Source organism: Melanerpes formicivorus, unplaced genomic scaffold (genome assembly GCF_026170545.1).
Source record: "Melanerpes formicivorus ecotype bairdi unplaced genomic scaffold, bMelFor1.0.p_v2 SCAF_1, whole genome shotgun sequence".
NCBI lineage: Eukaryota > Metazoa > Chordata > Aves > Piciformes > Picidae > Melanerpes > Melanerpes formicivorus.
In genome coordinates, this window is record NW_027142353.1 from 65,555,216 (window position 1) to 65,572,296 (window position 17,081).

At 42.9% G+C, this 17,081-nt stretch overlaps 1 protein-coding gene across 1 annotated transcript in view; it reads right to left on the reverse strand.

The window, feature by feature from the left end:
- Nucleotides 1–15,355: 15,355 nt before the first annotated feature.
- Nucleotides 15,356–17,081, reverse strand: part of MTNR1B (melatonin receptor 1B) — a 34,375-nt gene continuing 32,649 nt past the window's right edge. The window contains exon 2 of the mRNA XM_068145731.1: nt 15,356–16,938. Coding sequence (XP_068001832.1) covers nt 16,070–16,938 — 869 coding nt within the window. The 3' untranslated portion in view covers nt 15,356–16,069. The remainder of the gene's footprint in view (nt 16,939–17,081) is intronic.

A 17,081-nucleotide genomic window follows, 5' to 3' on the forward strand; every position in this document is an offset into this window, starting at 1 on the left:
TTTCAAGCAGAAGAGTGGAGAAATACGAACAAATCCACAGTTGGGTGACTGAGTGAGCTGAGTTTTTGTTAGTACTGGTGGGCCAAACGACCACACATAGAGAGCAATAATTTTTCTTCACACCCCTGTAGCTAGAAAGGACCAATTTTATGAAATTGGGATGAGAAGCAAACCAATTTCTATGTGGTTGCAGCTCATTTCAGTTGGATTTGTCCATCAGCATGTAAGTCGCTGAAAAATACCAGGAGTATTGCTTTGAATAGTCACCCTCTGCTGAGGCACCTCCAGGTGAGTGCATATTGTAGCAGAGACCATGCTGCACAAGAAGTGCCACTCTTCAGTCTTCACTGAGGCTTGAAGAGAGGATTTCTCTTGCAGATGGTGTTATTGTTCTCATAAAAAAACCTTTCCAGAGGAGCACTGCAATTGGAAAGGGCAGGAAAACGTGGCCTATAGCAAACTGCATGACTGGCAGAAACCAAGAAGTATGAGTGATTAAGTAGGTGCTTTGGTACTTATGGGATCAGCTCTTTCTCCTGATCAGAGTAACTAGAACATTAACCTGAAAGGAAGACCAGTTACATTCATGAAGCTCATGTATTATTTAGCCTTTGTCGTGGTTTGAGTTAGAACAAAAGTTACTGCTCTAATTGCTGTCTACAACTACCTGAAGGAAGGTTGCAGCCAGGTGGGGGTTGGTCTCTTCTTCCGGACAACCAACAACAGAACAAGAGGACACAGTCTCAAGCTGTGCCAGGGGAAGTTTAGGCTGGAGGTGATGAGAAAGTTCTTCCCAGAAAGAGTAATTGGCCATTGGAATGTGCTGCCCAGGGAGGTGGTGGAGTCACTATCCCTGGAGGTGTTTAGGAAGAGATTGGATGGGGTTCTTGGTGTCATGGTTTAGTTGATTAGATGGTGTTGGGTGATAGGTTGGACTCAATGATCTCAAAGGTCTCTTCCAATCTGGTCTATTCTATTCTATTCTATTCTATTCTATTCTATTCTATTCTATTCTATTCTATTCTATTCTATTCTATTCTATTCTATTCTATTCTATTCCATTCCATTCCATTCCATTCCATTCCATTCCACCTCACCCCACCCCACCCTATTCTATTCTATTCTATTCTATTCTATTCTATTCTATTCTATTCTATTCTATTCTATTCTATTCTATTCTATTCTATTCTATTCTATTCTATTCTACTCTATTCTATTCCGTGTCAGGCTCTCTTCTTCAATGGCAGCTGTCCAAAGAGGACTCTTTTGCTTTTCATTCCAATTGGTATGTTCATAAATCCAGTTCATGAATACAGTTGCTAAATCCAGCTCCCATCTGCTGCTGAGTGCTGTCTGGGACTTCCCCAACGCCTGCCCACAGCATCGGTGGTGATAGTGGGATAGTGGTGTGATTGCTCTTAGGGGACAGAGTTTCAGCCAGACAGACTGTCATGTGACTGACACAAGAATCAAGCATTTGCACCTTCTGCTCTTGGATGATCCAGACTCCATGTTTTATTTTTTGTTGATGAAATATGAGTGTTCAGTAAGCATAACTGTGGTGCCTTTGTAAGTGAGATGCGAATATAGGGGAAAATACAAAGGGTAGCTATTTCTTCCACACATTTCCTACTGTTTATTTCTGGTTTAGGAAAGCAGAGGTTAAATTCTTTGGATGTACTGATTGAAGGAAAGAGTAAACAATGGAAGGAACTGCCACCTGTTTGGTTTTGATATAGTCTTTGAGCTTCTGAAGATTTTCACCTGATTCCACTCCGGACATAAGAACGTATTCCCATTTTACATGACAGGATGAAATCCCAGGATGGTTTTGTTTGTCTTTTATTTACTTAGCACACATACTTTCAGCAGCAAAGATGCCATACAGTAGCCATGGAATCTGTAGTGCAGCATGCCCCTCCTACACCAAAAAGCATCATCACTATTGCTGGTACCATTGGCTGCTTGGACCTACCAGGGTCTGAAAGCTGTACACGTCTTGTGTTACATACACTAACTGTACTGACAGGTTGTTCTTACTTACCCAGCATGGGATGAGGCTTCTAGCTTCTTTATGGTTGCATGGAGGATTTAAACATTCTTTTCCAGGTGTATTTCATAAACACTAAATGCAACCTGATCATGTCTGGCCTCTGCTTCAGTGTGGCAAACCAGTTAACAACCCAGCTGTGGCCACAGGGAAATTTTCTTCCACTGAAACTCTTATCTTCCTCTTTACACTATGTAACTATGGAGACTTCTTTCTGTATAATCCACAGGAAATGTCATTCCAGCATGAAAACCTGCATTGTGAACTCTGGAAATCAGGCAGCCGTTTAGAAGTTTGAAGTTTATAAAATAGCACATTGACATTTAAATGAAGTGTAAAAATAATAGACTGCTGCTAAAGTTCAAAGTTGGGGATGTGAATTTTTTACAAAGGGCAGTGGCATCTTCAAAGAAAGAATCACAGGCTTTTTAAATTCATAAGGTGAATCTTGCAGCATATGACAATCCAGGAAATATAAATGAAAAGGGCTGTGATGAAGAATTACAGGGGCTCCATAATAGGCTGTGCAATAGTTGCCTGGAATGAGGGCACATGAAAAAAGGTCTCTTAGGCTTAGTTTACTCATTCTTTCAAAATCAGATAGTTTAACACTTGAGTTACCACAGGATCCTCAATCAAGTCTAAACCATTTGTCTGTGCTTAAAGAGACAAGCATTATCCTTCCACCAGCTAACATCTCTGAAGAGCCATAGTAAATGATGCAGACCTTATTGCTGTCCGCTCTCATATAGAAGAGAAGAGCTATGAGTTGGGGTTAGTAAGTCTGGAGAAGAGAAGACTCCAAGGAGCCCCTATTATGGCCTTCCAGTATCTCAAGGGGGCCTACAAAAAAGCTGGTGAGGGATGTTGGGTAGTTACAGGACTAGGGGGAATGGAGCAAAACTAGAAGTGGGGAGATTCAGACTGGATGTTAGGAAAAGGTTCTTCACCACAAGGGTGGTGGGAACTGGAGCAGGTTGCCCAGGGAGGTAGGGGAAGATTTTAAGGCCATGCTGGATGGGGCTCTGAGCAACCTGATCATAGAATCATAGAATCAATAAGTTTGGAAAAGACCTCAAAGAGTTCTTCTCTCTAATTTACAAGTTTGATACAAAGATACTACTACTGACACCAAAACATGCACAGAAAAGTGATTTTTGGCTTATTTGTGGAAACCAGACTATCAGCTTCGCTCTCTGTTCAGATACAGGAGGCAGAGAAATGCCACCCTGTAGCCTTGATGAGCTCTTAGAATCATAGAATCAATAAGGTTGGAAAATACCTCAGAGATCATCAAGTCCAACCTGTCACACAAGACCTCATGAGTACTAAACCATGGCTTCAAGTGCCACGTCCAATTTCCTCCTGAACACCTCCAGGGATGGTGACTCCACCACCTCCCTGGGCAGCACATTCCAATGGCTAACAACTCTCTCTGTGAAGAACTTACTCCTCGTGAGGCCAATTAAGTGCTTTACAGGGAGACCTTTCCTTTTTGCCACTGAACTCCTGAGGAAACTGGCTGCACATGAGCCAGCAGTGTGCCCAGGTGGCCAGGAAGGCCAATGGCATCCTGGCTTGCATCAGGAATAGTGTGACCAGCAGGAGCAGGGAGGTCATTCTGCCCCTGGACTCAGCACTGGTCAGGCCACACCTTGAGTCCTGTGTCCAGTTCTGGGACCCTCATTTTAGGAAAGATCTTGAGTTGCTGGAAGGTGTCCAGAGAAGGGCAACAAAGCTGGGGAGGGGTTTGGAGCAGAGCCCTGTGAGGAGAGGCTGAGGGATCTGGGGTTGCTTAGCCCGGAGAAGAGGAGGCTCAGGGGAGACCTTATTGCTGTCTACAACTATCTGAAAGGAGGTTGTAGCTAGGTGGGGGTTGGTCTCTGTGATTGTTTAACCCACCTGCATTAACAAAAGCTCAGCTAACTCAGTTGGGGAAGCAAAATGGAAAGCTGGATTATGCAAGCAGCAACTACACTCTACAATGGAATGCATTGAATATGTACAAATGTACAGTATTTACAACCTAAAACTGTCATAGTCTCTTCTCCCAGGCAACCAGAACAAGAGGACACAGTCTCAATCTGTGCCAGGGGAGGTTTAGGCTGGATGTTAGGAAGAAGTTCTTCATAGAAAGAGAGATTGGCCATTGGAATGTGCTGCCCAGGGTGGTCGTAGAGTCAGCATCACTGAGAGTGAGAAGAGACTGGATGAGGCACTCATATAGAGTCATAGAATGCTCCCATTTAATGCTGATTATTGCTAACACTTGTGGTTTTACCAATGATTTCATGATAGTTAGGTGTTTTCTTTAACATCCAATCTCGTGACACAAAGGTTAGTGACAACAGTAGAGCAGAAGGAAACAAACACTGCTGACAGTCGTTGAAGTATTCTGAGCTACTTAATTATTTTCTGAGCAACCTGGTTTGGTAGACATTTGCTTGTCTCACAGTAGAGAGTGTGAGAAGTTCACAGAGACTCCAATGTGCCTGTATTTGTGAATGTGATGAGAACAGAGGCCATTTCCAGAAGGAGACTCTCATTACTCTGAGAAGTAGAAATCTGTTGTTTATTTACAGCAACCCGCAGCAAATTTGTCCTCATAACCTTTTGCTTGGAACTCTGCTCTCTAAGGCAGTGTGAATTGTGAGGAGGCAAATCTGTAGAGATCAATGAAAAGAGTAAAGGCAGAAAATCTGGTTACCTAGGTTGCATTTTCAGTAAGCCCCACAGGACTTGTTATTCAGAGATTCCTGCTGCTCTAGAGAGTATTCAGTGTATGCAAGTCATGGCATGTGCACGGTGTGTAACATCTAAGAGGTTCCCACACCATGAGCTGAATTGTATGGTTGTAAAGACTCATTTTATGGTTTTTATTCATGTCATGAATAAAATATTTTGAGACATTTAACCACTCTTTTCATTAGAGAGAGCCTTCCTGGAAGGAATCTGAGTAACACACTGTATTAAGGAGCCTCTTCTGCAGAGTTTCAAAACCCACCTGGATGTCTTCCTGTGCAATCTGATCAGTTTTAGCAGAGGAATTGGATCACATGATCATAGAAACATAGAATTGTTAGGGTTGGAAGGGACCTCAAAGATCAGCCAGTTCTAACTCCCCTGCCATGGGCAGGGACACCTCACACTACATCAGGTTGCTCAGAGCCACATCCAGCCTGGCCTTAAAAACCTCCAGGGATGAGGCTTCTACCACCTCCATGGGCAACCTGTGCCAGTGTCTCACCACCCTTCTTCCTAACATCCAATCTGAATCTACCCATTTCTAGTTTTGCTCCATTCCCCCTAGTCCTATTGCTCCATGACACCCTAAAAAGTCCCTCCCCAGCTTTCTTGTATCCCGCTGCAGATCCTGGAAGGCCACAAAAAGGTCTTCTCAGAGCCTTCTCTTCTCCAGACTGAACAGCCCCAACTCCCTCAGTCTGTCCTCATAGGAGAGGTACTCCAGCCCCCTGATGATCCTTGTGGCCCTTCTCTGGACATGCTCCAGGACGTCCAAAACCTTCCTGTAATAGGGGCTCCAGAACTGGACACAGTATGTCAGAGCAGTGTAGAGGGGGAGAATCACCTCCCTCCACCTGCTGGCTATGCTTCTCTTGATGCAGCCCAGGATGTGATTGGCCTTCTGGGCTGCAAGTGCACACTGGTGGCTAATGTTGAGCTTCTCATCCACCAGCACCCCCATGTCCTTTTCTTCAGGGCTGCGCTCAAGCCAGTTGCTGCCCAGCCTATGGCAGTGCTTGGGATTACCCTGACTCAGATGCAGGACCTTGCACTTGGTCTCGTTGAACCTCATGAGGTTGGCTTGTGCCCACCTCTCCAGCCTGTCAAGGTCCCTCTGGATGGATCCTTTCCCTCCAGCGTGTCTGCTGCACCACACAGCTTGGTGTCATCAGCAAACCTGCTGAGGGTGCACTCAATGCCACTGTCCATGGCACCCACAAAGATGTTGAACAAGAGTGGTCCCAGGACTGATCCCTGAGGGACTCCGCTTGTCCCTGGCCTCCACTGGGACATGGACCCATGGACAGCCACCCTTTGGGTGTGGCCATCAAGCCAGCTCTTTATCTACTGAATGGTCCATCCATGATCTCCAGAGGTCCCTTCTAACCTCTACCATTCTGTGATTATTTAATAAGAACAACAACAAAAATCCTGTCTCCTGTTTGCTGCACACTGGACCAAAGACAGACAGTATGGATCCTGGTTTGCATGCACACTCTTTGGTGATTTCTGAACCTCAAAAGCCTGTCATTAACAAGATATGATGAAGACATTACTGTTTCTGATATGCTATTTAATTATATTCAGTAGAGAGAACCACATTCAAATATACTGTAAAATCTCTTCATAATGCTGTGCTGCTGGAGCTTGTTCAAAAGAAAGACAAAGAAGCTTGTCCTCTAGAGAGGGGCAGAGAGAACTGGGATTGTTTAGCCTGGAGAAAAGATGAGTCAGGGGAGACCTTATTGCTTTCAATGACTACCTGAAAGGCAGTTGTAGCAAGGTGGGACTTGGACACTTCTCCCAAGGAACAAGTGATAGTACAAGAGGAAATGTCCTCAAGTTGAGTCAGAGGAAGTTTAGGTTAGGGTTGTCAAGCCAGGGAACAGGCTGCCTAGGGAAGTGACTGAGTCACTACCCCTAGAGGTATTTAAAAGATGTGTCAGTGAGTGGCATGGTTTAGTGATGGACTTGGCAGAGCCAGATTAATGTTGGAGATGATGATCTTAAAGGCCTTTTAAACCTGAACAATTCTGTGGTTCCACAGAAAAGAGTACATGAGAGAGAAGTTGTCAGGCTGCGAAGGGCATGGGATGAAATCCTTGTGGTAGCAAAGCTGTGGTCCTTTGGAGTGGAGGTGACAGAACTAAACACAGCAGCAGCACATACAATTCTTTCGCATCAGACCATTTTTGATTTGTAGCTTTTAGTTCAATCCATACAATTATTATCATTATTTTTTCATAGGAGAGGCTAAGATGAGGGCAGAAGCTGTCCAACAAGCAAATGCAAACATTATCTAGAGAATGAGATGAAGCATAAACTCCAGAATCTGTATACTATTCCCCCAAAGACACAGCAATTGAGGTCACCTAGTTGTTTCCACGTAAGGCATTTGAAACATAATCTCTCTATATAGGACACTGCCCAGCTGTTTTCATGGTTCTGTTTTAATTGCTCTCCACACAAACAAGAAAATAAAACAACACCACATATGCATAATGTGCTTTAATAAAGATTACTTGAATGCCTTGTCAGTATATGATTAGAATAGAATTAACCAGGTTGGAAAAGACCTTTGAGATCATTGAGTCCAACCTATCACTCAACACCATCTAATCAACTAAACCATGGCATGAAGCACCCCATCATGTCTTTTCCTAAGCACCTCCAGTGATGGTGACTCCACCACCTCCCAGCACATTCCAATGGCAAATCTCTCTTTCTGTGAAGAGCTTCTTCCTAACATCCAGCCTAAACCTCCTTTGGCACAACTTGAGACTGTGTCCTCTTGTTCTGGTGCTGGTTGCCTGGGAGAAGAGACCAACCTCCACCTGGCTACAACCTCCCTTCAGGTAGTTGTAGATGGCAACAAGGCCTCCCCTGAGTCTTGTCTTCTCCAGGCTAAGCAACCCCAGCTCCCTCAGCCTCTCCTCACAGGGCTGTGTTCCAAACCCCTCCCCAGCTTTGTTGTCCTTCTCTGGACACCTTCCAGCAACTCAACACTTCTGGTTCTCTACCTGTTAAACAAAGTGAATGATCAAGTGAAAAAATAGGTGGCCAAGGGAAAGCAGTGGGCGTCTCACACCTTAATTTTAATAATGCCCTTGACACAATCTCCCATAGTATTCCTATCACTGAATTTGTAAGATAAGGCTTGTAGAAGTGGATGAAAAGGTGGGTGGGGAATTGAATCAACTGGTGGATGGAAGAACTGTGACCAGTGTTATGAAGTCCAGCAAAAAGTCAGTGACCAATGGGGTCCCTCAGGGGTCAATAATTGGACCAACACTGCTTAAAATCTCCAGTAACAACCCAGATGATGGGACAGAGTGCATCCTTAGCAAGTGGACACCATGATGTTCAGTAAGATGCAAGAAGGAACCTCATCATGTAACACTAAAGGCTGGAGTTCAACAACCTAGGAGTGACTCTGGAGAAAAGAACAGGGGGAATCATAGCATCAACAAGGTTGGAAAAGACCTCAAAGATAATCAACTCCAACCTGTCACCCAAGACCTCATGACCACTAGACCTGGCACCAAGTGCCATGTCCAATCCCCTTGTGAACACCCCCAATGATGGGGACTCCACCACCTCCCTGGGCAGCACATTCCAATGGCCAACAACTCTCTCTGTGAAGAACTTTCTCCTCACCTCCAGCCTAAACTTCCCCTGGGGCAGCTTGAGACTGTGTCCTCTTGTTCTGGTGCTGGTTGCCTGGGAGAAGAGAATCTTACAGACAAGAATATTTTCACAAGCCAGGAGCATGTGTTGGTGGCAGAAGGAAAAGAGTCACCAGCAGGTCAAGGGAAGTGATAAAACAAAAATCAATCCCTGGAAGTTTGCTGTGAGCAGAAGATGAGAAGGAGGGGACAGGGACAGTATCTCCTAGAGGAACAACATTTGTGTTACCAATGGATGTGGTCTGATTCTCCCATAAGCCATCCTGGAAAGCAGCAGGCTTTCAGAGTACTTCCCAGGCCTGGAACATTCCTGCACTAGGTTTGTGTTCACAGTAATCAGGAAAGCTCTGCTTTGAGGACAAAATAAAAGGCACTGAAATACATCACTGTAGGGTCTCTTGTATCATTGTGTGCATCTTCAGTGTCTTGTAGGGACTTGTGAAAGTTAGGTACTGCAAAGAGTGTGTTTCTACAGTAGAGTATCTTTTGCTTTGGAACAGGACTGCATCATAGTGTTGTAAAGCCTTTTGCCTTTTCTTTTGCAGTATGAAATGGTTACATTTACACTAAATACATGCAAATAGGTCATTTCCCACAGAGTTTCTCTGTGGAGCAATTTAAAATATGGTCACATGACTTTCTTCATGGGGTTTTGGCCTCTCCTCTCCTCTCCGAACCTCTCCTCTCCGAACCTCTCTGAACCTCTCCTCTCCGAACCTCTCCGAACCTCTCCTTTTCTTTTCTTTTCTTCCCCCTAAGGGCAAAACCCTCCAGTGCTCATTATTCTGTGATTAAAAAGCACAGTTGGCATCAATGGACCTCATTTATCACAGCTTGTATCAGCTGGCAAGCATTTACCTGACTTAATCACATGTCTGCAGGTAGTAAGTTCACAGAGAAACAACGTGTTCCATACATGAAATACAATTTTAAGAGTGCTCTTACTGTGGCCAGCTGTTCTTTATTCCACCCAAGAACAATTCTTTATACAACAATTTCAAGGCTTTATTCTGCAACTCTTGAGCTAGTTGGAGTTTTGCCTGCACAATGACATGAGATTATTCTGTGAGTAAATGCCAACATAATACCATAGAACCTTCCCAGCTATCCCCAAGAAGTAAAAGTCCTCAGGACTGAACAGCAGAGTTGCTAGAGCTAGTGAATGTGACATTCGAATAGAATAGAATAGAATAGAATAGAATAGAACAGAATAGAATAGAATAGAATAGAATAGAATAGAATAGAATAGAATAGAATAGAATAGAATAGAATAGAATAGAATAGAATAGAATAGGACAGGATAGACAGGACAGGACAGGACAGGACAGGACAGGATAGGATAGGATAGGATAGACCAGGTTGGAAGAGACCTTCAAGATCATTCTTGCCTTTCTGATCAGGTTCATTGGGACACAGTGCGTCACACTCTTTTGGTTCAGCCTCAGACTCCAGCTAACTCCAGAGTATCCAGGTTTTGACAATGTATCTGATGGGATTTATACCCTAGAGTAAATCTATGCCACAGGAATATTTATAAAAATATAGGTTTTAAAAATGCTTTCAGTGATTTTGCTTCCCACTACAGCTGGATGTGTTATTAACAAGACAACGAACAGGACTCAGTTACACAGAATCAGTCAGGGTTGGAAGGGACCACAAGGATCATCTAGTTCCAACGTGTTCTACAGCTGACATCCACAGAGATTTCTTTGCATGCTCATTATAACTCGAGGCAAAATATAGATTTATTGTTATAGACCAGGTGTGCAAGATCCAGTTCAAATAGTGGCAGATCAATATATGACTGAAAATAAACTCTTCCACATTTCCCATTAAATCTCTCGATGCCTTTATATGCAAGACATTTTCCAGATGACCGAAACTGTGTTATATACATAGTAAGAAATATATACAAACTTCTACAGATATTTATTCATTGGCAAATTCCCAGACTTGTGCAGGTCTCCAAAAAGACAATTGGAAAATCAAAGTGATCATTTTTCTCTTAATGTGTACTTAAAGGTAGAAGTGGAGAGATGGAAGCGGAGGGACAGAAGTGTATTTCTGCCCCTGAGAACGAGCCAGACAGAATTAGTCTATTCAGTCAATAATTTGGTGTGAAAACTTAATTTCACTGAAGTCAGCAATAATAGGACTGAATCTTTAGTTTTAAGTCTTCTTGTAGAGTGGATTTTCCACATGCATGGCAAGACAGGGTAAGACTAATGCAGCATTTCGGTCTCATTTAGACTTTACCACACCTCCACTTCCCTCTTTACTGAAACAGAATTTACACATGGTCTCCCCCCAGCTGTGTGGAGGTAGGTTTTGTTCCAATCAGAGTTTCATTGTAAGAACAATACTAAAATACATCTATTTCTTTCAAGAAAACCCAGAAAATACAACACTTTTTAATCAAGATAATGCTCCAAATCTTCAGCAAAAAACTTTGTCCCTGAGGCCCTAATTCTGCCTTCGGTAGTTATTTTGTGCAGAACACAAGATCTATTTGACTTTCTTCCTCTTTTTTTCTTGAAGTGTCTGTATCTGATATGCTGGTACAAATACTGTTACATAACAAAAATTATCACTCCTTCAAACATGCACAAATCTATACAGAGATCATAGAATCATAGAATTAACAAGGTTGGAAACCACCTCAGAGATCATCAAGTCCAAACTATCACCCCACATGTCATGACTGACTAAACCATGGCTTCAAGTGCCACATCCAATTCCCTCTTGAACACCTTCAGTGCCTCCACCACCTCACTGGGTAGCACATTCCAATGGCCAATCACTCTTTTTGTGAAGAACTTCTTCCTAACATCTAGGCTAAACCTCCCCTGGTGCAGTTTGAGACTATGTCCTCTTGTTCTGGTGCTGGTTGCCTGGGAGAAGGGACCAACCCCCACCCAGCTACAACCTTCCTTCAGGTAGTTGTAGATGGCAATAAGGTCTCCCCTGAGCCTCCTCTTCTCTAGGCTGAACAATCCCAGCTCCCTCAGCCTCTCCTCACAGGGCTGTGCTTCAGACCTCTCCCCAGCCTCATTGCCCTTCTCTGGACACGTTCAAGTGTCTCAATCTCCTTCTTAAATTGAGGGGCCCAGAACTGGACACAGGACCCAAGGTGTGGCCTAACCAGTGCTGAGTACAGGGGCAGAAATAGATGATAGGAACTTCATGACTACTTTTCCAAGTCATGTTATAAGTATCTTGATAGTCAGTTATATTTTAAATTGCATTTCTAATTTTTCTTCAAGTGCAAATTGAGGGAAATATGATTTTGAATTATAATAAGAGAAGGAAGGAAATTCATTTAAGGCTTTTGAGATAGGTAGGTTACTATATGGAAAAATTAAATATTGCTACATGAGGATATTTCACCATTCAAATTTGTACTTAATAATCCAAATTAATACAAATTTTATGTAATTGATTTGAAGGTAAACATAAATTTTAGCAATTTGATTTTATTTCAAGGTGAACTCAAGTACAGTAATACAGGACATAAAAACTGACTTTAACAAGCATGAGTTACTGTCTGCACATCAGGACTCAACAATATCAGTACCTGGCATACTAAACATCTGCAGTGGCTTTGCAGACAATGTGCAGAGAAGGATTCCCTTCAGGAAATGTTGTAGTAGAATTCACACCTGATAATTTAGGACTGTTCCAAACATTTTTCCTCATTTCACAGTATCACAGTATAACCAAGGTTGGAAGAGACCTTGAGGATCATCGAGTCCAACCTATCAACACAGACCCCATGACTAGACCATGGCACCAAGTGCCACGTCCAATCCCCTCTTGAACATCTCCAGGGATGGTGACTCCACCACCTCCCTGGGCAGCACATTCCAATGACGAACGACTCGCTCGGTGAAGAACTTTCTCCTCACCTCGAGTCTAAACCTCCCCTGGCACAGCTTGAGACTGTGTCCCCTTGTTCTGGTGCTGGTTGCCTGGGAGAAGAGATCTACCCCCTCCTGGCTACAACCACCTTTCAGGCAGTTGTAGAGGGCAATGAGGTCTCCCCTGAGCCTTCTCTTCTCCAGGCTAAACAATCCCAGCTCCCTCAGCCTCTCCTCATAGGGCTTGTGTTCAAGGCCTCTCCCCAGCCTTGTTGCCCTTCTCTGGACACATTTGTGATGAAGTATAAGATTTTGGAACACTTCTTTCTTTAAGCAAAGCATTGCAATCTTCAAGCACTGTGTTCAGATCTGAGGTTCCTAGCATAAGAAAGACACTCTCAGGTGACACAGGAGGAGGGGAATGGAGATGATCAGGAGGCTGGAGCACCTCCCTCAAGAGGACAGGCTGAGAATGTTGAAGTTATTTAGCTTGGAGAAGACAGGGCCCCAGGGAAAACTTCTATCAGTCTATTAGTACCTAAACAGGGACGGAAGGAAATATGGAAAGGGAGAGTGTAGACAGAGGATGAAGAACAATGGTTTCAGACTAAAAGATGGTAGATTTAGATTAGATATTAGGAATAAATGCTTTATTGTGAGGGTAGTGAGATGCTGGAAATGATGGCCTAGAGAAGTTGTGGATGTTCCCTTCCTGGAAGCGTTCAGGCAAGGATGGATGAGGCTTTGAACAACCTGGTCTGTTGGAAGGTGTCTCTGCTAAAACATTGATCCAAATTCTGGACTCTATTCTGACTCATGTCAGCAAGTGATAAACCCAGGTCAACCAATTTACTTCTAATAGTCATTCATTACAAGGCAGCACACAACTGTTGAATTTTGGATCACTGTTTTGAGTACTCATAGTTAGAAAAAGCAAGGTTGTCCATGAAGCAGAGTTGGTGTTCTTTCCTGCAAGTTATACAGACTCTTGAAACTCCTTTGCTCTGGGGCAAGGTTCACATGTAGGCATACATCTATATGAGTTCTGTGCTCAGCACCTGGGTGTGGATGTCACAAAAGAAACACAATACACATCAAAACTGGGTCAGACTTACAAAGTTATGTTCCAAGCAGAGCCTACATATTAATGTTGGTTACTTTTAGCTGCAATGTTTTTGTTACCTAGCACCTGGTTAAATTTGTCCCAGCTCTTTCTTCCTCCTATGCACAAAGTCTTCAGGTTTCATCAGGCTACTACTCTATGAGACCTAGTGTACTGAACTTCAGAGACAATCAGAAATCATCTGAAGAGCACTAAAGCTAGAAGAATCCTTACATTTGCTGCTTTGCTGTACTTTACATATACATTGGGCAAGCAAATAAAACATTTTAAATACAGTGGTTCTTTGATGCTTGTCTATAAGTATAGCAATGTAAGGGTGATGTCTTCATGTCTTTGGGAGCACTATATTTGCTGTACAAGTTAACATCACTACACAAATATTTTGTTAACACTACCACAGAAAGCTGTTACATACAGCCAGGTCTGTAACCCCAAACTGGAATGTAATAGCAACCTGAATTCTTCCTCTTCATATTTCAATACCTGTCACGGATTTATGAGAGGTCTGTCTCCTCTCCCCTGAACAGCACTACTAAGAGTGATTTAGATCTAATGGTAAAATGATTTCACTGACTGTGTGTTGGTGCATAGCCTAAAACTATTACAATCCCTAATGAGATTTAGAGGTAATACAAATCCCATAGTGTAAATTACTATGATGCTGTGGGGTACAGCACAGACTGCAGTCTGAACTGTATGGTCACTGTTATAAAGTGTCACCTGGAAAGGAAGAAATTCAGTTGGAAAAGACAATTGAAAATCATAAGTTTATGTTATGAACAATTCTATGATTCTATGAGCTGTGCAAATGTGAACTGTAGGTATGCTGTACAGGGATTGAGATCACCTGTCTTTGCCTGAAATGTGTCTACATAAGGTGCCTGATCTCTGTTACAATCAATGAAGATGCAGTCAGTGAGTACTGTTGGTCAGTTTTCCTGACCATCAGGAATGCCTGTTTCAAGGTAAAATTAACAATGCCCTAGAACTTCATGAATGACAGGCAGAATTTAGAGAACAGATTGTGTGCAAACTCCTACCCTGGAGATATCCCATATTTAGGCAACCCGTATCCTCCTCTAGCTATCCAAAGTGAGATGTCTGAAATAGCAATCAAAGCTCCTTCTAAAGTCAGTGAAAGGAAACCAGCACCTCTACATGGCAATGCATCTCATCCCTGGATTTGTGTTTATCATCACAGACGGAAGGAAACACATCAAACACTGAAATTTAGCTCAGGCACCAACAGTGGGTTTTGTTCAAGATTAGATGAAGCTTTGTGAGGCGAGTATCTCAGTGTTCCTAAGGTTGGAAGGGACCTCAAAGATCATCAAGTCCAACCTGTCACCCCAGACCTCATGACTAGAGTAGGGAGGACACTGCTGCCCACTGCAGGCTTTGAACTCACAACCTTCCCATTAAGGGTCTGATGCACTACCAACTGAGCCACTGGAAGGACTGTAATCTCAGCTACCATTACAGTCAAAAGGGCTTATTTTGGTCTACCATCATTTGAGATGACCTAGGATATTGTGTTGAGTGTCCAGTTGCCACTGCAGATGATCACAGGTCATATGCTGTAATTTCCAGCCTGTTGCTAATCTTCACGAGCTGTGCTAAAGGGGGTCAGATGACATTGGATGTATATATCTAGGTATATAAATTGAGCACAATGAAAATTCAATCCTCTCTAAAGGAAGAGTACTACATAAAGTAAATGTGTAAGAAAAAAACCCAACCAACAGTTTGCATTGTATTATTTACCATAAAATTACCCACAAAAGATGAACATAGTAAATACACTGTATTCCCAAACTGAGTAAGCATGAAAAAACCGTGTGGTAAGGTTCCAATGTCAATAATTGCTCTTACACAAATGTTCTTCTCTCTAATTTACAAGTTTGATACAAAGATACTACTACTGACACCAAAACATGCACAGAAATGTGATTTTTGGCTTGTTTGTGGAAACCAGACTATCAGCTTCACTCTCTCTTCAGATACAGGAGGCAGAGAAATGCCACTCTGCAGCCTTTATGAGCTCTTAGAATCATAGAATCAATAAGGTTGGAAAAGACCTCAGAGATCAAGTCCAACCTATCACCCAACACCTCAGGACTAACTAAACCATGGCTTCAAGTGCCACATCCAGTCCCCTCTTGAACACCTCCGGGGATGGTGACTCCACCACCTCCCTGGGCAGCACATCCCAATGGCCAATTACTCTTTCTCCTCACCTTGTGCCTATAGACAAGTACCTTCACTGCATCTTCTAAGAAATGAATCCCAATCTTGTCTAAAGAATGCAAAACTCCCACTGAAGTAAAAAAAAATAATGCCTCATTCATATAGCTGGAAGCAGAATTCAGCTCTCAAAGCTAAACCAGCTTTCACTCACCTGCTGCTTTCATTGTGCAATACATTTTCAGTTGATACCCTGTATAAATCATGAATTGAAAGCAATGTGCTTTATCAACAAGACAGTATCCCAGTCACAAAGTGCTATCTAAATAAAACCAAAACCCCAAATCAAGCAGGAATGACCTGAACTTTACATCCACATTCTGGGGTTTCTCTGTGACAAACTCTTGCATTGTCTATTCCACATTTACACGGTATCAGTTTTCATTTGGTCATTGTTGTTTAAAGCAGGAGAAGGCTTGCTCTTCTGGCCATCAGTTCCTCCTTTGGATGTGTCCTGGAAGAAAAGCCTTGGCATCCACAGTGACATTAAAATTCGTTTGTATTCGTTCCGAAAGTTTTGGTTCAGAAGTCCATATATTATTGCATTAAGGCAGCTGTTGAAGTAGGCCATGAAGTAGCTCACAATGAACAACCATTCAGGAACTTTTGGTGCCATTTCCATAGGATCAATGGCTACGGCCAGTCCAATGAAGTTCAGGGGTGCCCAGCAAAAGGCAAAAATCACAAAAACCACAAACATGGTGAGAAAGTTTCTGAAGTCACTTGGCTTCAGTCTTGGCTTCGTTTCTGATTTGACTCGTCTTCTAACTTGAAGCACTAAGCCCCAAATCCGAAGGTAGCAGAAGCTGACGATGGTGATGGGAACGATGAAGTGAATCACCACGACAGCTATGGTGTAGTAGGAGCTGGCAGTCTGGATGAAGGTGCAGGAATAGATGCGTGGGTCATACTTTAACGAGCCAAGAAAAAAATTTGGCACAGTTGCAACCACTGTTAATACCCAGACTAAGGAGACATACAGCATTGTGTTCCAGCTGCTGTACACTTTGTCATAGGCAAAGCTGTGACAGATGTAGCAGTATCTGTTTATTGCAATGGCGGTAATGTTGAAAATAGAGCCTATGACACTTAGTCCCATCACAAAGCCACTCACTTTACAGTGTACTTCACCCAAAGTCCATCCATTGTGGAAAATAGCTAAGAGCACCAGTGGGTACGGGTACAAGGCCACCACCAGATCAGCAAAAGCTAGGCTCACCACAAATGCATTACCTGGGGAAAGAGAAAAATGCATAGAGATGAGTCTTAAAGCAAGCATAGCTGTGAAGAAGAAGAAGAAAAGTGGGTATATTATTCTGGATATCTGCAATGCTAAATTGTTGATAATGTCAGCAAGCAGCAGGTATATAAGACCC